Source organism: Camelus bactrianus, chromosome 6 (genome assembly GCF_048773025.1).
Source record: "Camelus bactrianus isolate YW-2024 breed Bactrian camel chromosome 6, ASM4877302v1, whole genome shotgun sequence".
Classification (NCBI taxonomy): domain Eukaryota; kingdom Metazoa; phylum Chordata; class Mammalia; order Artiodactyla; family Camelidae; genus Camelus; species Camelus bactrianus.
The window spans coordinates 64,331,791-64,354,143 of NC_133544.1; the positions used below are offsets into that span (position 1 = coordinate 64,331,791).

General features: G+C 39.6%; 2 protein-coding genes across 2 annotated transcripts in view; one reads left to right on the forward strand and one right to left on the reverse strand.

The window, feature by feature from the left end:
* Nucleotides 1-18,827, forward strand: part of SUPT16H (SPT16 homolog, facilitates chromatin remodeling subunit) — a 31,963-nt gene extending 13,136 nt beyond the window's left edge. The window contains exons 3-26 of the mRNA XM_010949647.3: nt 687-857; nt 1,742-1,894; nt 2,454-2,600; nt 2,985-3,136; nt 3,815-3,987; nt 4,947-5,037; nt 6,000-6,073; nt 6,210-6,322; nt 7,768-7,833; nt 7,951-8,046; nt 8,130-8,245; nt 8,336-8,489; nt 8,980-9,107; nt 9,648-9,783; nt 9,888-10,014; nt 10,267-10,385; nt 10,917-11,042; nt 11,378-11,490; nt 11,782-11,857; nt 12,271-12,440; nt 15,781-15,910; nt 16,525-16,654; nt 16,782-16,859; nt 17,509-18,827. Coding sequence (XP_010947949.1) covers nt 687-857; nt 1,742-1,894; nt 2,454-2,600; nt 2,985-3,136; nt 3,815-3,987; nt 4,947-5,037; nt 6,000-6,073; nt 6,210-6,322; nt 7,768-7,833; nt 7,951-8,046; nt 8,130-8,245; nt 8,336-8,489; nt 8,980-9,107; nt 9,648-9,783; nt 9,888-10,014; nt 10,267-10,385; nt 10,917-11,042; nt 11,378-11,490; nt 11,782-11,857; nt 12,271-12,440; nt 15,781-15,910; nt 16,525-16,654; nt 16,782-16,859; nt 17,509-17,654 — 2,985 coding nt within the window. The 3' untranslated portion in view covers nt 17,655-18,827. The remainder of the gene's footprint in view (nt 1-686; nt 858-1,741; nt 1,895-2,453; nt 2,601-2,984; nt 3,137-3,814; nt 3,988-4,946; nt 5,038-5,999; nt 6,074-6,209; nt 6,323-7,767; nt 7,834-7,950; nt 8,047-8,129; nt 8,246-8,335; nt 8,490-8,979; nt 9,108-9,647; nt 9,784-9,887; nt 10,015-10,266; nt 10,386-10,916; nt 11,043-11,377; nt 11,491-11,781; nt 11,858-12,270; nt 12,441-15,780; nt 15,911-16,524; nt 16,655-16,781; nt 16,860-17,508) is intronic.
* A 250-nt stretch (nt 18,828-19,077) lies between these two features.
* Nucleotides 19,078-22,353, reverse strand: part of RPGRIP1 (RPGR interacting protein 1) — a 60,132-nt gene continuing 56,856 nt past the window's right edge. Inside the window, 2 exon segments of the mRNA XM_074365826.1 lie at nt 19,078-19,216; nt 21,541-21,671. Of these exon segments, the coding sequence (XP_074221927.1) occupies nt 19,104-19,216; nt 21,541-21,671 (244 nt within the window). The 3' untranslated portion in view covers nt 19,078-19,103.

Below are 22,353 nucleotides of genomic sequence, written 5' to 3' on the forward strand. Positions count from 1 at the left end.
TACCCTGGTTTTTTCCAGGTCTCTACTCTGCCATCCATAGATGTACTCATTTTGCAAAATTTGCTGGAGCTCCAGCCATACCATCTGCATTCTAAGCAAAAAGAATGGAGAAAGGGAAGAAAATGGGAGACCACTTCCTTTTTAAAGGAGACTTGGCCTTGAAATCCCACAGAACACTTCTACTTAATAACTTTTGGCCAAAATTTAATCTAATGGTCATGCTTAGCTACAAGAAAGGATAGGAAATTGTATTTGTGCTGAGCATTGTGCCCAGCTAAAAATCCTGAGTCTTCTTAGAGAAGAAATGAATCATTGGTAGGCAACTAGCAGTCTTTTGGGGAGCTAGAACACATGATTTCCTGAAGTGCTGCTTCATCTCTTGTTTTAATGCATTTCTATCCAGTAATATACTTTCTGTGAAGGCACATTATCCAAATGGTCTTTATTATGGAATGTTTCAAACAAATAAAAGTAGATAAAATAATACATTGAACTCCTGTGTACCTATTATCCAATAAATTGTCAACTCCTGGCCAGTCTCATCTCATTTGAATCCACATACAGGTCCCCCAACCTCAGATTATTTGGAAGTTAATTCCAGATACCTTATTTTATAAATATTTGTGTATATGTACATTAATCTTTCTATCTGTACATACTGTTGTCACTGTTGTCTTTTTCCTTAGACATGGCTCTTTGGCTATGAACTTACTGATACTATCATGGTCTTCTGTGATGACAAAATCATCTTTATGGCCAGCAAGAAAAAAGTGGAGTTCTTGAAACAGATTGCTAACACTAAGGGCAATGAGAATGCTAATGGAGCCCCTGCCATCACACTGCTGATACGAGAAAAGGTTAGAACTGATTAATGTGTCGTAAACGTTAAAGAAAGTTTAGAAGTGGTAAACAGTAGATACACATTACTAGATATAAAATAAGTAAACAGTAAGGACCTACTGTATAGCACAGGGAACTATTCAACTTCTTGTAATGAGCTGTAATGAAAAAGAATCTGAAGTATATATTATATGTATGTATATGTATAACTGAATCGCTTTGCTGTACACATGAAACTAACATTGTAAATCAACCATACTTCAGTTAAAAATAAGAATTAAAAAAAGCAAAAAAAAAATAGCGAAAGAAGTGGTAAACAGAAAAGCCTTCTAGGAATTTAAAAAATACAAAGGGAAGATTGACTGTCATTTTTTTAGTTAGGAAGGGAAGAATTCAGTAGTTCTATCCAGTTTTGCAGCAAAACAAATGGGCTGTGAAATTCTGGTGAACGCTAACTTTATCCATTCTTCAGGACGCTGTCAGCTTGTTCTCATCTGAATACCTTAATTACAATAGATAGCTGTAAGTACCTTAAGGAAAATTAGGTATACCTTATTTCCAGTTTCTGTCAAATTAATTTTTTTTTGTTATACTGCCCACCTGACAAAGATTTTCTTTTCGAAATATTGTTCATCTGTACTTTAGAGTTTCTTAGCTATTCTAAAAGAAAAAGAATGGTCTTGCCAGCTTACCTGGCACTTCACTTAAGCATATAAAAATACCTAAAGAAATATTGTGTTAACTTCTGGTGTGTTACAGTCTGCTCTAAAGAAGTAAACAGGGGAAGGGGACGGTAGAGTTTATTCTGTCCATAGTTTAGAATATTCTCTGCCTGGTACTAGTAGAACATAGATGTCTAATTCTAAAACTAAAGCCCCTTTCCTCTCTGTGATGCTGATAGAATGAAAGTAATAAGAGCAGCTTTGACAAAATGATTGAAGCCATTAAAGAAAGCAAGAATGGCAAGAAGATTGGAGTGTTCAGCAAAGACAAGTTCCCAGGAGAGTTCATGAAGAGCTGGAATGACTGCCTCAACAAAGAGGGCTTTGACAAAGTAAGACGGCTCCCGGAAACACGCACGTTGAGAGTTAAGAAGACACACTTGTGACGGGCTTCCATAACGCGTAGTGCAGAGGGTTTGCTTTGGGAAAACTGTATATTCACAGTTCCATTTTTCATTCCCTCTGGCTGAGCAGTAAGTCAGTTTAACTTTCCAATTAGGAATGATGCATTCAGGAGATAGTCCAGCTTCTTCAGAGGGAAACTGAAAAAAATCTCTTGCCCCCAAAACTTTCTGATTTTTTCTTTTTCTTCACTCTCTTGTCTTCTTTCTTCAGCCTTTACAAAAACCTCAAGAGAGAGGCATGTACATTTGCATTTTAAGTGGTACATTAGTTTAAAGCATCTTAGAATATGCACAGTGTCATGGTAAAGGGCTATCTCAGATATTTATTCAATCCCAGAAGAGAATATTTATACATTCTGCAAACTGTTGATGAATAGTTTGCTAAATAACCAAATATCATCACTGATAGTATTCAGATTGGGAGAGATGTATTTCTTGAGCAATTCTGTATCTGCATGTTGGAAACTCTGTATGACTTTGACTGCAGATAGACATCAGTGCAGTTGTGGCCTATACCATTGCTGTGAAGGAGGACGGAGAACTCAACCTAATGAAGAAAGCAGCCAGCATCACCTCTGAGGTCTTCAACAAATTCTTCAAGGAGAGAGTCATGGAAATAGTCGATGCAGATGAGGTAAATGGAGAAGGGGAGGTCTTTCTGCTGTTTTAATGAAGGAGAAGCAAGTCCCTGCTGTGCAGCGTTTTTTGATGTGTGTTCAACTTCCTTTAAAACATAAGTTGATGTGTAATTGTGCTGGCTCTCTTTCAAAACAGTGATAAACCTGCACTGTAGTTTCTTGAGGTTACCCAGTATTCTATTTGCAAATCCACGTATTCTTTAAATTTGCTTTGCATGTACACCAGTGTATCAGCCGGCGTATAAACCAATCCATAAGACTTCTATAGCATCCTAAATGATATCAAGATATATCTTGTCTTCAAATGGTAGTGTCCAAAAATCCAACACCCGTCTGCCACCCTCTAGTAAGAATTATTTTATTTCTGTGTATACTTACAGAAAGTTCGACACAGCAAACTGGCCGAGTCTGTAGAAAAGGCCATTGAAGAGAAAAAATACCTAGCTGGGGCAGACCCTTCTACTGTGGAAATGTGTTACCCTCCTATCATTCAGAGTGGCGGCAACTATAACCTCAAGTTCAGTGTGGTGAGGTGAGTAGGAAAATTTCAAAATAGAACAACCACCAGGGCATTTCAACTTTTAGCTTATTTTTTCTTGGATTCATTCTAGAATTCAAAAAAGTAGGAGTAAAAATAACCATTAGTCTGCCTTCTACATTATCTTTTTCTCTTATTCTCTGCATATTTTTATTTTGTTTCACATAGTTACTTATTTCTCACTTGAGCATTTGACTGTAAGCATTTTCTAGATGATTAAAAATGCCTCAAAAAAGTGCAACGCATGTTGGAGAAAAACATTAATATCTTATTAGATGTATCATAGTGTAACTCCCCTCCTAACTTTTAAAAATACCGTAAACAATGCTGTTTGTCCTGGTTGGAAGGAAAGGACTAATTCAGAGAGAACTCATGGTGGACTGGTGGAAAGATGATGCCTCACAGCCATGCTGTTAGACCGCGATGAACAAGACCCAGTGTATCGTCTGCATGTTTAGGATGCAACAACTTTTACTGAATTTTTATCCTGAAAGTCTTGGTCCCTAATTTTGCTCCAGAACCTTTACGAACTGTTTTTTAAATTTAGATCCATTTTCCACTTCAGCTTTGGGGTGTAGCAGGGAAAGGCCGTGATTGCAGGTGCTGTGTGCTAGTGATACTAATGACTTCGCCATTTTGAGTAATGAAATGGTTTCCTCTTTTGGTCTCAAGTGACAAGAACCACATGCATTTTGGGGCCATTACCTGTGCCATGGGCATTCGCTTCAAATCTTACTGCTCCAACCTTGTTCGCACTTTGATGGTCGATCCTTCTCAGGAGGTTCAAGAAAATTACAACTTTCTGCTTCAGCTTCAAGAGGAGCTGCTAAAGGAATTAAGACATGGTGAGGTCCCTTAGAAAAGGAGGTTTAGCATTTGAGCAATCATGTAAGAAAAATGTCTGTAGTACTTTTTATTCCTGACGCCCTTGTACTATAAATAGAGTTAGATTTTACTAACTCAAATCATCCCAGCAGTTAGTTCTTCAGTCTCCTTTTATGCATGAGTGGTTGTGGTTTTATATTGATGTTTATAAACACCTTTCTGACTATTTAGGCTACTGTGTCTAGATCTTCATAAAATACCATGGCATTATTACTGTTTAGAAAGTCCTGAGGAGTATCTGTCCCAACAGAGTGTGTAATGTTAATCCTACATTGAATGGATACCAGGAATCTTAGTTTGAGAGCAGAACTAATAGCAACCCTGCTAGGCAAGCAACCGCCTACCTCGAGAGCTTGATACCTCTTTTGCCTTGAGACTCTCCACTCCCAATTGGCTAAATGGGACTTTATGTTTTCTGCCTTTAAACCACTTTGTAAGCCCACTCGTGTTTCCCAGAGCTTCCAGACACCATTCGCCCATGATTTCTCACATCAGTGAGAATAAAGACCCTCGGAGGCTACCCTATCTGGGTTCCTCTGGCTGGGAGTACATATTCATATCCTAGGTCCTGAACAATTAAGATCAGAGTTCTAACAGTGATTCACCCATTCAGTCCAGCTTTTCAAAATGTGTAATAACTTTAATATGATGCCATTATCAACTCTTAAATGATTTTACTGAGACCAGGTGGGGTTTCACTGGATCAGTGATTCTCAAACAGTGTAATTAAAGAATGACCAGGTAGTTTTTTAAAATGCAAATTTCTAAGCCCTACCACTCCTGCAGCTGCATGCCATATTTGATGCTTTGAGAAACCTTGCTTTAGGGGGACTTAATAGGTGAAAAAAAATTGATTTAAAAAATGTGATTTTTTTTCCCCCCAAAATGCTTTAATGTCTCCTTTCTGTCTTGTCATTAGGTGTGAAGATATGTGATGTATATAATGCTGTCATGGATGTGGTTAAAAAGCAGAAGCCAGAGCTGCTGAACAAAATTACCAAAAACCTAGGGTAAGATGCTCTGATGTACGTTGTCACTCTCAGTCAGTTTTCATGACTGGCAGTGGTCAGGCAAAATATTCTTAAATGATTCAACCAATATTTATGGACTGTTAAACTTAGTTGTGCATCAGACACATAGTGTTATCAGAGAATGTGAGGAATATTTAAGTTCTACTCCCAGTGATTGGGTGGAGATTTATCTAGACCAATGTAGAGATGCTAGTAGGTGTTCCAGGCTTAAGTTCCAAATATGAAGAGACATTAACATTACATACTATATTTCCTCTCTTAGAACACCTTAGCTCACGTTTACAAATTACTCTGAGATGTTCTACTGTTTAATGTTTTTTAAACTTTTATTTAATCCAGTGTTTCTCAAATGTATTTGACCATTGAATACCTGAAAGTACCTAATAACATCTTACAGAACCAAAAACATTTGAGAAACAAGAACTCTAGACAGTCTCCTTACATGGAAGCTAGTTGGGTATATAGTTTATTTCTGAACTTCTATGATGGACAGGAGGAAATATATTGACCTATACCAAGTCTTGGCCTAGCTGACTTAATGAATCCAGTTGTCAACATTCTACTAAAAATTCCTCATTTTATCCGATTATTACACATTCTTTTAGTAATGTGCCCTTTAACAGTCTCTGCCAAGTTGTTTATAGGAAAACTCGCAGCTTGATTTCATGGTAGATTAAAATGTAAATATCAATGAATAAGTTAAAAATAAAAGCTTGATATAGTAAGTGTTACATGTAGTACTTAATTAGGAAGTTATTTTCGATATATTAATGACCTGAAGACTCCTCATATTCACTTCCTTAACTGACTGATCAGCAGGGACAGATCACTCAACATGTTTGCCTGCTTTACCTTGAAAATTGTAATAGGATATATTGTACTTGACTCAGGTTGGAGATCTTTTGGCCTATTGTTGAAGTTTCTCTTCATTTCATTTTTAGGTTTGGAATGGGAATTGAATTCCGTGAAGGCTCTTTAGTAATTAATAGCAAAAATCAATATAAACTGAAGAAAGGTGAGTTTTACACATAGGCAATAGCAAAATAACTTTTTTTGAATAATCTCCTTTAGCTTCATCTCCTTTTCTGTATAAAATCTACACTTCTCCATCCTTCACAGTCATTGACTGAATTCCTGTTTTGCTGTTTTAGGAATGGTTTTCAGCATCAATCTGGGTTTCTCAGATCTGACTAATAAGGAAGGGAAGAAACCGGAAGAGAAAACCTATGCCCTGTTCATTGGTGACACAGTGCTTGTGGATGAGGTGTGTGTTGCTTCTTCAGCTTTGAGTGTTCATGAACTGACTTTGGAGCACATTTTTTACCCTATGGTTCCCCCCCCCCTTTTTTTTTAAATTGAAGTATAGTTGATTTACAGTATTCTGGTAGTTGAAGCAAAGTGATTCAGTTTTATATATATATCCTTTTTCAGATTATTTTCCATTGCGGACTATTACAAGATATTGAATATAGTTTCCTGTGTTACACAGTAATTCCTTACTGCTTTTCTGTTTTACATGGTTTATTCCTTTTTATCATTTGTTGAATGCTAGATAAGGGGAAAGAGATCCCTGTGACAGCCTGACCTAATATAGCTAGGAATAGAGGTTATAGTCCAAGCACAGGGTGTATATATATATTTCTTTTTTTTTAGAAGCTTTTTTGTTTGTTTTTTGAGGTATAGTCAGTTTACAATGTTGTGTCACTTTCTGGTGTACAGCACAGTGACATACATAGATACACATGTATTCATTTTCATCGTAAGCTGCTACAAGATACTGAATATAGTTCCCTGTGCTACACAATATAAACTTGTTCATCTATTTTATATATACCAGGCAATATCTACAAATCTCGAACTCCCACTTTATCCCTTCCCACCCTCTCCCCGCCGGCAACCACAAGTCTGTACTCTATGTCTGTAAGCACAGGGAATATTTAAACAAAACAAAACACTGTATCACCTTGTGACTTGAGCCTTGATGATGATAACATCAGGAACTGGTTCTAATAATGGAGGTGATTTTTTTTAATAATGGCTTTATTGACCTACAGTTTACATACCATGCAATTAAAGTATACAATTTAGTGGTTTTTAGAATATTCACAATTATGCAGCCATCACCACAATTTAATTTTAGAACATTTCATCACCTCAGAAAAAAACCCTGTGCTCATTAGCAGTCACTCTCCAATCCCCTCCCTCCCTGCCTCCCCAGGCCTAGGCAACGACTTTCTGTCTCTAAGGATTTGCCTTTTCTGGACATTTGTGGTCTTTTCTGACTGATTTCATTCACTTAGCAGGAACTGAGTCTTAATAATAGTAAATGCTTATTATAAGCTGAGGACTTTAATGCATTAATTCATTTAATCCTCACAATAACCCTATGAAGTACATACTCTTATTCTCGTATGCAGGTAAAGAAACCGAGACACAGGGAAGTCTTTAGTAACCTGCCAAATGTCACAGAGCTAGGAAGTGATTGAGCCAGGTTTCAAACCAAGCCTGTATTCTTAATCATTATCCCGGTGTTCCCTCCCAAATTGTAGTTCCCCGTGTGTGGTTGAGAAGATAAAAACTGTTTTTATTTGTTGTCAAAGAGTTTTTAGTATCCAGAAGCTTCAGAGCATTGCCCCGCTATTTACTAGGTTAGAAAGTGAAAGTGCTGAAGTTCTCTTACAGATGTCTGACTTCCTTCTTTTCTTCCAGGATGGCCCGGCTACTGTTCTCACTTCTGTGAAGAAGAAAGTGAAGAATGTGGGGATCTTTCTAAAGGTAGGAAGGCGGTAGATGAGTGGTAGAGGAAGTTTGGTACAATGAAGAGGACAGGCAATATTGGCTAAAAAAAAATTAAGGCCTGAGTTTCTGATTGTGATTTTTTTCCTCCCCTAGAATGAGGATGAGGAGGAAGAGGAAGAGGAGAAAGATGAAGCTGAGGACCTGTTGGGAAGAGGGTCTCGAGCAGCATTACTTACAGAACGAACACGAGTGAGTCTGCTGTCTTAAACTGCATGGATCTCCTATCTGTCGTGGTTCACATTTTCTGAGAACTTGGGTTTTCCCTTCTCTAGAATGAAATGACTGCAGAGGAGAAGCGAAGAGCACATCAAAAAGAACTGGCAGCTCAACTCAATGAGGAAGCGAAGAGGCGGTTGACTGAACAGAAGGGGGAACAGCAGATTCAGAAGTAAGAGTCTGCACTGAGCAGTAACGTTGTCTTAGGGTTACACATGATTTGCAGAAATTTCTCAAAAATATTTTTTTATTCCCACTTCAGAGCTCGCAAATCTAACGTGTCCTATAAAAACCCGTCTTTGATGCCTAAGGAACCACATATTCGAGAGATGAAGATCTATATTGATAAGAAATATGAGACTGTAATAATGCCCGTGTTTGGCATTGCGACGCCTTTTCACATTGCCACAATCAAGGTACTGACGTGGACAGGTTCCGTCTAAACTATTTAGAACCATAGATTATTGTTCCGTCTGCATCGTCTCCCCGACGCTCTGCTCCTTCTGACTCTAGCTTCCCTCGTTACTGGTTTCCCCCCTCCCTGATCTTTTGCTGTCATTTTTCTCTCCTTCCCAGTTTGCACTTTGAAGAAAGTTAAATGATCTAGTCTTAGAAACATAATTTGCCTGTCTCTCTTTAAATTTTAAGCATTTTTTAACATGTAGTCATACACGTGGCACAAGGTACGTTAAGAACTCAGTGATTCTTTTGGAAACACACATTCGGTCATATGAAAAGATAAGCTAAATGCTCAGTTTAGTAGCTTTAGATTAAGATTTACAGGCTAGGCTTACCAGTCAGCTTGTAACTACTAACTTAATTTTAGTATCTCTGTAACTACTTATCTTTATCTAGGGACAAAATCTATTTGTTTCTTTGGCTAATGCTTTTCCTTTGTTTGAACAGAATATAAGTATGTCTGTGGAAGGAGATTATACTTACCTGAGAATCAACTTCTATTGCCCAGGCAGTGCTCTGGGCAGGAATGAGGGCAACATCTTTCCTAACCCAGAAGCCACTTTTGTCAAGGAAATGTGAGTACCCAGGAAAGCAGCCCTCCCCAAATCTGTTGGCTGGAGTGGTCGGTACCTGCATTCTCTGTGCTGTGTCCTCCCCCATCCAGTGAGTGGCAGCGCCTCCCTCTGTGGCACTTGATTAGAGTCACCTTCCTGGCTTTGAACTGTTTTGAGGATGCAACCTAATTTAGAATCCTCATGAAAATGTTTTATCCTTACTATACATATTTTGTGATAAAATCTCAAATGTGTGCCAATTTGGAGTCTGTTCATTCATAATGTGGAATAGGACAATTTGGGGAAGTTTATGCCACATTTGAAAAATAAGTGTGATTCCCCCACCCTGTGGATTAGCCATTTGTAATATTTTCTGTTTAAAAGAGAAGAAAGGGAAGTTTGTTTTGTTTTATTTCGTATTCAGCTTTCCGGGCATTGTTTCCCCAGTCAGTGGTACCTTTTTCTCCTAAAAGATACTAAGCCAGTTATGAAACATAGTAGTAGATGCAGGTTACCTCGCCTGATAGAGCACCTTTCATAAGTGCTTCCCCTTTTCTGCAGTACATACCGTGCTTCAAATATGAAGGCACCTGGAGAACAGACAGTACCGGCCTTGAACCTGCAGAATGCTTTCCGAATTATAAAAGAAGTGCAGAAGCGTTATAAGACTCGGGAAGCAGAAGAGAAAGAGAAGGAGGTGAGCCTGAACACCCGCAGAGCACCCTTGTGCCTAAGGACATGTGGGTTTGGGGGGCATGGAAAGATACGTGAGGATTCACACTGATTTTCCCTCCTCCCTAGGGCATTGTGAAGCAAGACTCACTGGTGATCAACCTAAACCGGAGTAATCCCAAACTGAAAGACCTGTACATTCGCCCCAACATTGCCCAGAAGAGGATGCAGGGCTCCCTGGAGGCCCACGTCAATGGTATGGCTGCCCCCTCGCGTGCCTGGGCTTTGTTTTCAGGGGCTCCTGTGCGGGAGTGACAGATCAGGGAATGTTGTACGACACGGAAGTGCTGGGAGGAATCTGCCTTTACGCTGCTGTGTAGCCAGAAGGAAGCTCTGTACATCATTCATGTTTCCTCTGACCCTGTTCCTGTCAGCCGGGAAAACTGCAGTGCCTTTTGGCCCAACCTGATGTTCCTTGATACCCAGCTGCTTCCTTTTTTCCTACCAGGTTTTCGCTTCACCTCTGTCCGAGGAGACAAGGTGGACATTCTGTACAATAACATCAAGCATGCTTTGTTCCAGCCGTGTGATGGGGAGATGATTATTGTCTTGCACTTTCACCTCAAGGTATGCCTTCCTCATCGCTAGCTCGGAGCTTTGGGGCAAGAGCTTTCTGTCACACTCTTCCCTTGAGAATAGTGATGAAAAATACCACTTATCACATAAGATCTTCGAGAGGACTGAATAAAATAATGCTTATAAAGTCCACAGTGCCTGACATCTAGAAGGTGCTAGGCATGTTGGTTCCTTTGGTGTGATACGTAATGACCTCCGAATCATGTAAGGTTTTCTCCAAATTCCTGTTTCTAAAATAGAGAATTTTTACTTTAAACAGTTTATTACCAACATAATGTCCAAAGTCCATTCTGATGAATAGGAGTGCTTTTAAAAATTCTTACTCTTTCACAGTCGCAAAGGTCATTTATGATGACACCAGGGATGGTTTAACTGTTTGTACATAAATGCTATCCATGGTTACCAGCATAGATGTTTTAATATTTTTACATTTTGTTGTTATCTTGCTTCTTGGTCTGTCATGTAGACTTTGTCAAGGAAGTCTTACGAGTTCATTCTTGCTCTTGTGCTCTGTGCCCTCAGAACGCCATCATGTTTGGGAAGAAGCGGCACACAGATGTGCAGTTCTACACAGAAGTGGGCGAGATCACCACGGACTTGGGCAAACACCAGCACATGCACGACCGAGACGACCTGTATGCTGAGCAGGTGAAATTCGGTATTTCATTTGCAGGGTAGTGAGATAGGATGCAGTCCAAATCTGAGCTCGATAATTGTTATATTTTATAAATCACCCCTGAAACCGTCTGCAGAACTTGCCAAGTATCTGCTCGGGTGCTGTGCCTCCATGGCTTATGGATTAGACTTAGGTTTTGCAGGCTCAGCTCTGCGGTTAATGGTCTGGCGGCCTGTGAGAAGGTATCTGTGTTAGGGTCAGAGCTCTGAGAGTTCAGGGCTACAAAAACACTTCAGACTTTTTGAAGGGTTTACTATTAACAAGAAAAGTGATAGCTATCGTTAATTAGTATTTTTTTCTTTTACAGATGGAAAGAGAAATGAGGCACAAACTGAAAACAGCCTTTAAAAATTTCATTGAGAAAGTAGAGGCTCTGACTAAGGAGGAACTGGAATTTGAAGTGCCTTTTAGGGACTTGGGGTAACGTACCTCATCTTTTGGCCTTTAGAAAAATGTTATTCTTCCTTTAATAGTAATTTAACATATGCTGTCCTTTTTCTTATGATTAATAACTTGAGACATCCAATCCCTCTTCAGAATTTTTAAGGGCTGGGATGGATGGGTAGGACTGAGAGGCTTCCTCTGGAAGTCGGTCTCCAGCGAGCGGCTGGAGTTGTGTTTGGAATGGGAAAGGGCAAGCAGCTTACTGTGGGGACAGCAGCTTCTCTTGCAGCGAGCCCCGTCTTATGCGAGTTTCCTACTCTCTTTCAGGTTTAATGGAGCGCCCTATAGGAGCACCTGCCTCCTTCAGCCCACCAGCAGCGCGCTGGTAAATGCTACAGAATGGGTGCGTATGTCCGACTTCCTTTCAGTAAGAAAATTGTTAGAGAAAAGAAAGCAAGAGGGTAGGTGTTCTGAAAACTAAGTCCTCAGTATTTTTTACAATTTTAATTTTTGATATTTACTTATTGTAGATATAAAACTTATTGAGGAAATAATTCTTAAAATGTCTCTTTAAATAGTTTTTAAAAATAGTTTCTTTATGTAATTTCCTTAAGTGTATATTCCCCTTGAGGAAAGATTTTGATCTCACAGATTCTTTTATTAGGGCTTCTTGGTATGTTGTATTGCTTTTAGTGTTTACTCCAAAACGCAAACAAACAAAAATAGTTCAGTGATTTTTAGATCCTGGAACTGTTTGAAAATGCAGTGCTTTGTGGGAACTAGTTTTATGAAAATAATTCTGTTCTTCCCTGACAGCCACCTTTCGTGGTGACGTTGGATGAAGTGGAGCTGATTCACTTTGAGCGAGTCCAGTTTCACCTGAAGAACTTCGACATGGTGATCGTCTACAAGGACTACAGCAAGAAGGTGACGATGATCAACGCCATTCCCGTAGCCTCCCTTGACCCCATCAAGGAATGGCTGAAGTAAGTAAATCTGCCAGCAGCCTCCTATGTACCCCATGAGCGCTGTATTATAGAAGATAAATGCGGCATGTCGTCCATAAAATCTGCTGGTGTACTTAAGCGAGACTGCCTCTGGGTTGAGTTGCAGACCAGGACTTAAAAAGTGGGGATCCATTAGACGTAGAGCACTGTTTCTCGATTACCAAATAAGAGTTTGTGGGTACTTATGCAAGGAAAATCAGTCTAATACATTTTTTTGACTTGATAGATGTATAAGAAGATTTACACGTGTGTATAATAAATAATTTACAAAAAGTGGGTGCTGTTTCTTAGTAGTTCTCTATTTTTACTGAATGATGAGATAGAATATATTTTTACTTTAGCCTTACACATCCATATACTTATACTTCAACTAAAAGAACTTCTCATGGAAGCACCAGAATCCTAATAAAGAGGGAGCTGTCACTACCTAGGTAAAGGGTGAGGCTGGTGTAGCCATGAATCTAGTCGGCTCTGCCCTTCTTCCCCTCTCCAATTATCTGTGAAGGGGAGGTGCTATAAATTTAAGTCTCTCCTTTCTTAAGAAATGGATTGAGAGCTTAGAAGTAGACTGTGAGAAAGATACAAATGTATGGTTTCCATGAGGATTTTCCTAAAAAACATATGCAGGTAAGTGCTATGGTATCACAGATATTTATAAATTTGCATGACTTTTTAAAATCAGCTCTGTTGGAATATAGCTTACATATAATAAAATTCATCAATTTAAGTACATGATTTGATGGGTTCTAACAACTGTGTACACATTTGTATCTACCATCATTATCAAGATATAGAATGTTTCCTTTACTCCTAAAAACTCCTCATACCCCTTTGTAGTCAGTACCCTCCCTTCCGCCCTGTCACTGGTTTCTGTCACTGTGTTTTCTTCTAGAATTTCACATAAATGGAATCATTCAAGTATGTAATCTTTTGTATCTCCATCCTTCACTTGGCATAATATTTTTGAAATTTACCCAAGTTGCTGTACCCATCAGTACTATATTCCATTTTATTATTGAAGAGTATTCCACAGTATGGGTGTTCCATTCTTTGTTTACCCATCTACCAGTGAAGAGACGTTTGGGTTCTTACCATTTGGGGGCTCTTATGAATGAATAGCTGCTGTAAATAAGATGTTCAGGTCTCTGTATGGACGTTATGTTTTCCTTTCTCTTGGATAAACGACCTAAAAGTGGGATCGCTGGGTTGTATGGTGCATGGTTAAGTGTATGTTTTGCTTTGTAAGAAACTACCAAATCATTTTCCAAAGTGGCTGGAAAAGCTGCAGGATATGAGATTTGTAGTTGCTCCGCGTTCTCACCAACACTTGATGTTGTTAGTCTTTTCAGTATTAGCCGTTGTGATGGGTGGTAGGGCTGTCTCCTTGTGGTTTCAGTTTGCATTTCCATGATGACTGTTGACTTTGAGCATCTTTTTGTATGCTTATGTGTCATCCTATACTTTTGATGAAGTATATTCATGGTTTTTGCCTGTGTTAAAAATAGACTGCTTGTCTTATTGCTGGATGGAAGTCCATCGGACACAGGTTTTGCATATATTTTCTTCCAGTAGTTTCTATGCCTTTTCGTTTCTTTAAGTGTCTTTTAAACACAGAGTATAGATTTTTCATGAAATGTGTTTGATCAACTTTTTCTTTTGTAATTTGTGCTCTGTATGTCTTAACCTAATACATTTTGCCTAACCCAAAGTCATAGAAGTTCTCTATTTTCTTCTAGAGTTCCACAGCTTTAGGTCTTATATTCAGGTCTGATCAATTTTGAGCTAATATTTTACTGTGGTGTAAGGATCAAGGTTCATATTTTGCATGTATGTAGCCAATTATTCTAGTACCATTTGTTGAAAAGATTATCCCTTACCCATTGAATTACCTTGACATCTTTATTTTTTAAAAAAGAAAAAAAGCCATGTAGGAGAGGGGTCTATTTCTGGATTGCACTCTGTTCCATTGTTTTATGTGTGTCCTTACACTGGTAATGCACTGTCATGAATATTATAGCTTTATAGTAAATTTTGAAGTCAGGTAGTGTAAGTCTTCCAATTTTGTTCCTTTTCAAAGTTGGCTATTATATTGGCTGTTCTGCGTGAATTCTAGAATCAACTTGTGTCCCTCAACAAACTAGTTGTAAGTTACAATATTATTTCTGCAGTCTATGTTGATGTCCCCTTTCCTTCCCAATAACTAATCATTTCTTTCTTTTTATTGGCTAGAGATTTATCAAAAGTGGCTTACTTGGAGACCCTATATATTTGGGTCTCACTTTAATCCATTCTGAGAATGTCTGCCTTTTAATTGGGTTGCTGAGAACAGACCATTTACATTTAATATAATTATCAATATGGCTGGGTTTAAGTCTCCCATCTTTGTTTGTTTTCCCATCTGTTCTCTGTTGCTTTTCTCCTCTTTTTATGCTTTCTTTTAGATTAATTTTATGACTCTTCTTGATTATCTTCATAGTTGGCTGATTAGCCACGCCTCTTTATTTTACTTTCATAATGATTATTCTGAGATTTATATACACATCTTTAACTTAGCACTTTGAGTCTGTATTCAAATAAAGTTCCACCTCTATTGGAAATTCTTATGCTTCTGTTTATCTTCTGTCCTTTCTGCTGTTATCATATATTTTACTTCTAATATGCTATGAATTCCTCAGTTAAGTGTCATTATTTCAGCTTCAAAACAGTTATCCTTTAATTTACAAAATGGGACGGTGGTCTTCTATATTTATTCACATATTTACCATTCCCAGAGCTGTTCATTCCATTGTATAGTTCCACAAGGGTTTTGGTCCTATGCTGCTTTTTATCCAATATTTGAAAACTTGTTTCATATTTTATTCAGTTTTTTAGTTGTTTAAGGGGGAAAAGTAAATCTAGCCTTGGTCTCTCCGTCACGGCTAGCAGCAGAAGCTGCACTGTGTCTGATAGTGCATCTAGTGGATTCATGCCGCGCGCTCAGACAGGTTTTATGCTGAAGGTTTCTTGTGATCCTTTGTTGTTTTTTGGGTTTTTCTTTTCTCTTCCCACCCACTTTGATTGATTCTGTTCTCCTCAGTAGAAGTGGACAAATGTCATTTGAGCATTTCTTAACATAGTGCATTTGAAGTACTAAAGAAAAAACATGGTTACTTTGTCATGAGGGCCGGTCGAGTACATCCTGGTGGCTTAGGGCAAAGAGTACCTGCTCCTACCTATGAAAAGATTATCTGCTCTTCAGAGATGCGAACGACCTAGGTGACACAGGATATTCTCAAAATAGGGAGGATTGATTTTGACTCTGTAATGTTATTTTTTTCAGTTCCTGTGACCTGAAGTACACAGAAGGAGTACAGTCCCTCAACTGGACTAAAATCATGAAGACCATTGTCGACGACCCTGAGGGCTTCTTCGAACAAGGTGGCTGGTCTTTCCTGGAGCCTGAGGGTGAGGTGCGTGAGTGTGGGGTTTCTTTTCTGGTACACAGTGCTGCCCGTCATCATTTGAAGGGCGGTCAGGAGAATGCCAGACAAGTAGTACCTAAGGGACCAGACCACATGGGAGAAGCTCTGGACACAGCTTGGTATTGTTGTTTCGCAAGTTAGTTTGACAGGTAAATGATAAATTAATTGGGCATCGGGTAGCCACTGACAAGAGTTCTTTGGAATTCCTTCAGAACTTCCTTCAATTAGTTTCTTAGTACTGGGAAAAAATTCTTCAGGTCATCTTGCAAAGCAGTTTTCTGGAAAATGGTCTTCCCACCTCTGCATAAGGCATTGTTACCAAGCGTATTTCTGTGGTTAGTTTTCCTGGGTAAAAAAACAATGAAGTGAATCTTTAAGAAATATGAATTAGATATTTAGGGTATTTAATTGATTATTGTCCCTTACTAGTAATTTTAAGTTAAGTCTTTTTATTTCTTGATCATTCAGGTTTTTGGTCGTTTTATTTTTTCATATAAAACAGAAATAATGCTGGTTTGCTAAGTGGGTTGAATTAATTCATTAAGTTAATGTAGTGAATGCCAAAAACCTCCCGTCTATAGTATTATGCTCTGACTCACCAGGGGAGTGATGCTGAGGAAGGGGATTCGGAGTCTGAAATCGAAGATGAGACTTTTAATCCTTCAGAAGATGACTATGAAGAGGAGGAGGAGGACAGTGATGAAGACTATTCATCAGAAGCTGAAGAATCAGGTTAGTCTTTATAGGGAAAAGTTTTCACTACTTCTTAACCTCATGTCATTTTTGGAGGCTTGTAGAAAGGAAGAATTTTATTCCATTTCCATGCCTGTCTAATAACTAATGCTTAATTTTACTCCAGATTATTCCAAGGAATCATTGGGCAGTGAAGAGGAGAGTGGAAAGGATTGGGATGAACTGGAGGAAGAAGCCCGAAAAGGTAAATTTTTGTTGTTTTATCTTTTTTGAAGCACAAATTTCATTATTTCAAGAAACTATTTGCCTAGTAAGAGTAACATAAGAACAATGTAAAACTGGTGTGGAACCACAGCCACAACTTCATTGACCAAAGGAGAAATGAGGTCTGGAATGTTCCATATTCCCCACGTGGCGTGACTCTGCCAGCTTGGATGCTTTTTTCATCTGCTCAAGCCCTTGGTGGGCCCTTAGCCATGATAATCTTGTGAGACTCCAAAACTAGGCTATTAAGTTACCAAATCTAAGTCCTGTAATAGCCTAACTTTCTGGGCCTCTTCCGAGTTAGGAATGTTTTTGTAGTACTAGTTTTAGTTACTCTGAAACCAAATGCCAAGTGTAAGTTAAAAGATAAAAAGGAAATACCACTGTGCTGTATCCCAAGCATCGAGATGGGTACTTTGCATAGATTACCTTATTTAACCCTAAAACAGTTTTCCACAAAGCTCAGAAAGGTTAACTGCTTGCCCAAGATCACACAACTGGTAAGCAACCAAGTAAAGATTAAAACTTAAGTCTGACCTCAAGGTACAGTGTCTGTGTTGTTTCATGCTGCCCAATAGTATTAGGGACCTAAAGCTAACCTCCAGCTGACAGCGCCACTCTCTGTTTAGCCGACCGTGAAAGTCGTTACGAGGAAGAAGAGGAACAGAGTCGAAGTATGAGCCGGAAGAGGAAGGCGTCTGTGCACAGTTCAGGCCGAGGCTCTAACCGAGGTTCCAGACACAGCTCTGCACCTCCCAAGAAAAAGAGGAAGTAACTTCTGAACTTTGGCTCTCAGCTCCATTCTTCCTCCAGCCAATCCCTGAAAATTTTACATGACATAGAAACTGTATTTTTCCTTTTTTTCCTTTTGAAGTTTGGCCATATGTGTTTATGGGTTTAGGGGGCCATTTATGTGGACCAATCTACTCGGGGAATTCCAGGCCCACCAGGACACGTGCCAATGGCCCCATCCAGATGGCAAGGGAGGAGGTGTTCTTGAAGAAGGGCAGAGGCTTCCGCTGTTAATACCGTTTCATTCCTCTCTCTTCCTGTCACCTTCTGCCAGGACATCGTTGGCTTCCAACTTCTTGTCTTTCGATGTCTCAAAGCTCTATTTCCAAGACATTGGTACATGGTGACCCTTAAGTACCTGTACCATGGTTCTTGACCAGCAGATTTGATCCTCCATCCTTCCCTCCTGCCATGACCTTCCTCACATCTCTCTAAGTTCCCTTTTTGCAGTGCTCAAGAAAAGGTTCTTGGAATTTGCTAATGGTGTGATAAACCATGCAACTCGAGCTAGTGAGGCTGATCGGGCTGGGACCTCTGTCTGAGTTTTCCTGCTCTCTTGCCTCGTGCAGTTCCTGAGGTGCACCTGCTGCCTTGGAAGGCATAAGCAGCAGTGATGCTCCCTGGTTCGGTTTCATCTTCCTTACAAATTTCACACATGGTACAATGGTAGAAGCAAAATTACCACTGTTTCTTTTCTGATATGTCTGAGGAAGAATGGTGGTGCCTCATTACTGCTTCTAGTGAAATCTAGGAGGCTCAAAGGAGTCAACATTTAGATCTGGAAGGGGCAAGTCATGCCTTGGGCCTAGAATATCCCGGTGAGAAGAGAAGAGGAAGGGAGGCCACAGCTACAACACAGCCTCTCGTCACTGCTGCTCCTTATTTTTACTTGTCTTGCATTGTCCTGTATTTATCACATTTCTGTTGAACAGCTTTTTAAGTATTTGGGGAGTTTATCTTGCCATCCTCTCCCTCCTGGTTCTCTGTACCCACCTGTCCCCCTGCAGTTCCTTCTGTGTTCTGTGACTTTAAGAGAAGAGGGGGGAGGGGTTTCAGATTTTGTTTGTTTGTTTGTTTTTTTCTCCTTAGCAGTAGGACTTGATATTTTCAATTTTGGAAGAACTAAAAGATAAATAAACTGTGGGGTTTTTTTGTTGTTGTTTTGTTTTTGTAAATTACCTTTTGTGACAGTTCCTTTGCAGTCTAAAAGCAAGCCTGCTTCTCGCCTGGTAGAGTGCTAAAGTGTCAGAGAATAATCCTCTTATCCAGCTAGGATCACAAAAAAAGAAACTTTCATTATTCTAAGCTTTCATCGTTAAGTCGAGCGCTACTAGACATCACAGTAAACCAAGTTAAGGGTATAGCAAGTTGCTTTATAAGAGACTTTTTACTATGGTTCCCTCAGTCTAGAAATGGAATAGCGCTTGTTCCATCACGAAAACAAATCTCCAGTCATCTCCTTGTAAATGGCCTGGAGGGCGGCGGCCGCTTGAAGGGACACCTTCAGCCTTCCTATTGGGGTGCTCTGGTCTTCGGGGCTAACAACTGTTGGGAAAAGAAAGAGAAACGTGTCAGACAGCAGCGTCTTGCAGTTAAAAAAACACTTAACTACCTGGTGTTTTCCATGTCAGGTACTGGGGATGCTAAATAAACCAAGTTACTACCTCATTGTTTAGTGGGACTCAATTTGGTGGAAGCCAAAGGACAACGTGGTCATGGTAGTGCAGTATGGTGGGTGCTGTGGTGAAAACTCGGGGTGCTTTGGGAACACGTGCGAGTGGCACCTACAGTCTCTCAGTCTTCAAAAGTTAAAGGTATTCTCAGCAGGAAAGCGCATGCCAAAATGAGGGCAAGTCAGGAAAGCTGCAGGAAATGGTGGAAGTGAAGCTGTGCTGGTAAGCAGGGGCGAGATCATATCAGGCCATTTGCCTTCTAAGGAATTTGGTTTTAACTGAAGGGATTAAAATGGCAGTTTTTATTTGGATTCTAGAAAACCATTCTTTGGAGAGTACGTTTGAAGGCACAAGTAGATCAGGAAGGTAGGTTAAGAGGCCGTCACAGTAATTCAGGAGAGAGAGGAAGGGTTCTCAAGTAGGACAATGGAGGTGGGGACAGATTCTGAACATTTAAGAGGTAAAACCAATGGAATTTTGTGATGAAATCTTGGCAGTGAAGAAATCAGAGTCAAGGAGGACCATTCTGGATGGTGGGTAAGAGGAAACACAAGGTACGAAGTTGTAAGAACAAAGTTTAAGTGCTTCGATGGAAATCTGATCTTAATTGAAGAGTACAGGAGGCCCAAAATAAGTGCTGTGGACTGAACGGCCATGCAGCAATATTTCAAGGAGCTGAGTCCTGAAATGATGAGAGAAGGGAGCTGCAGGGTGAGAATGCAGAGGGTTTTTTTGTTTGTTTTTGTTTTAATTCAGACCAACATGTTTAAAGCCTGAGTGGAAGGAGGCCATAAGGAAATTACTACAAGTTTTTCTCTCGATGATTTAAAAAAAAACTCAAAAAGATGCATTCATTGGCTTCAGGGATTGTGAGGTCATCAGAAAAGGCTTAAGGTGGGTGTCCTCACGTGCAAGGGGCACGGGGGTCAGGAAGAGCGTGGCGTGTTTAGGGAGCAGGGACGGACAGAAATTGGGAGAGTTGGGAAACAGCCAACAGAGATGGCACTTGCCACGTGCCCCGAGCACTGTCCTTAAGCATTTTACTTAATCGTCCCTTAATCCTTATGACAACCCTGTGAGGTAGGATCTGCTGATATTCTCATTTTATAGTTGAGGACATAGGTACAGAGAGGTTAAATAACTTGCCCAACATCACAGTTGGTAAGGTACTAGAAGGATATAGTCTTTTCTACCAGCTGAAGTTGAACTTTGTAACCCTTGGTCTAAGAAGTACTCATCAAACATTTTTTATTACGATCAGTGAAAACAATTTTATATCATGACTCAATAAACATGTACACATGATTCACAAAACACTTACCTTATATGCAGTGTACTCTGCAATTTCCTACAGTTTTGGTTTGTTTGTTTTTTTCAAATTCTGGTTGTGATTTACTCCTCTAATGTCACCATCCACCAGTGGGTTGTGACTGGAAATGTGGAAACCATCGGTCTAGTGGGCAATGTTAAACGCCTGCGGCAGCCTAGCAGGCCAGCTAGATGAGCAAAGTCCCAGGTGTGTGAGGCGAGGGAGTACAAGGACTGCACGCAAATACTCAAATGCAAATATTTAAAAAATATCCTGGTCTTACAACAATCAATCTTCAAGACAGATGTAAAGAAGAACGCGGTGGTCACAACTGTACAGAAACACTAGTAGATGGAAATGAGGAGGAAGAAACCATGGACAGGACACCAGTTTAGGAAACCATAAGGGTAGTGGGGATGGAGTCCAAGACGCTTCTGCAATAGGAGGGGCGAGCTTTAGTAACAACACTGTGAGACATGAGGGAGGGGGAGAGTTGGTGTCTACTTAAGAGACTAGGTGCATGAAGACGCATTAAAAGAGAAAGAGTATTAGCTGCCTTTCCAAACCTTACATGCTTAGGAGAGGCCAGAAATTCTGATGTTTCAATTTGATTAAAATTTTAGAAGTGTGTCTTCAAAATTTCCCTATCTTAAACACCAGAGATTCATAATAGATTCTAGTTGTCATAAGGTATATGGGCTAAAATATACAACTGACTACATTCACGGTAGATCTAGAAATAACTAGCTGTAGGGATTTCCACCCACTGGGAACCCCGTCAGCTTCACAGCCGTAATTACGTAGTAAAGGTGTAACAGGGAAAGTACTACTGGGGTGACTCCCTTAGGAATAAGTGAGAGTGAGAAGCACAAAACTGTGCTACCCACCGTGGAGCTCTCGCTCTAGAATGTCCCTTCCGGAGTCCATGACCGGCCTCAGTTCCAGGAACGCGTATCCTACTTCTTGACACTCTTTCTCTTCCTCAGCCATAGGATCGCTTACCACCGTAAACCTCAAACTGAAGGGGAGAAAAATCCATTTAACTCAGTATTGCTGGTAGCTTTGGGCTATCAACAACAACAACAAAAGGATAAAAGTAATCATAAATTACACATTGTCTTCCCCGAATCTCTTTTCCCCTTTCCTCCATTTTATAAGACGGCAACAGCAAAGTGAGGAATCGGTATAATTTAAGGTAACAATAAGCCTTGAGGGAAATAAGACTTGAGATGGTGTAGTTGATTACACTGTCTCAAAACTGTTGAGATAAAATTCCTTTTAAAATGGTTTACAATTTTGATGAAAGATTTGATAGGGGCAGTGGAGGTGTTGCACAAAAACCAAGATTATAGGAGAAGTTAGAAGAGATTTTACATTTCTAAATAATAGTTTCTTTCTTTAAAAGCTTGTAGCAGGCCTGAGCAGAGTAAAGGAAACAGAAGGAATACAGAATTGCAAAGTGAATATAGAAACTGTATTAAGAGTTGTAGGTCTTGGTAGATGATACTATAAACAACACAGCACAGTTACTCCCAGTGAGCAGTTGACAGCAACTTCAGGACCCCACTCGCGATGCTCAAGTCCCTTATATAAAATGGTGTAGTACCTGCATATACGGTATACTTTAAATCATCTCTAGATTACTTATAACACCTAATACAATGTAAATGCTATGTAAATAGTTAGAAATATAATGTAAA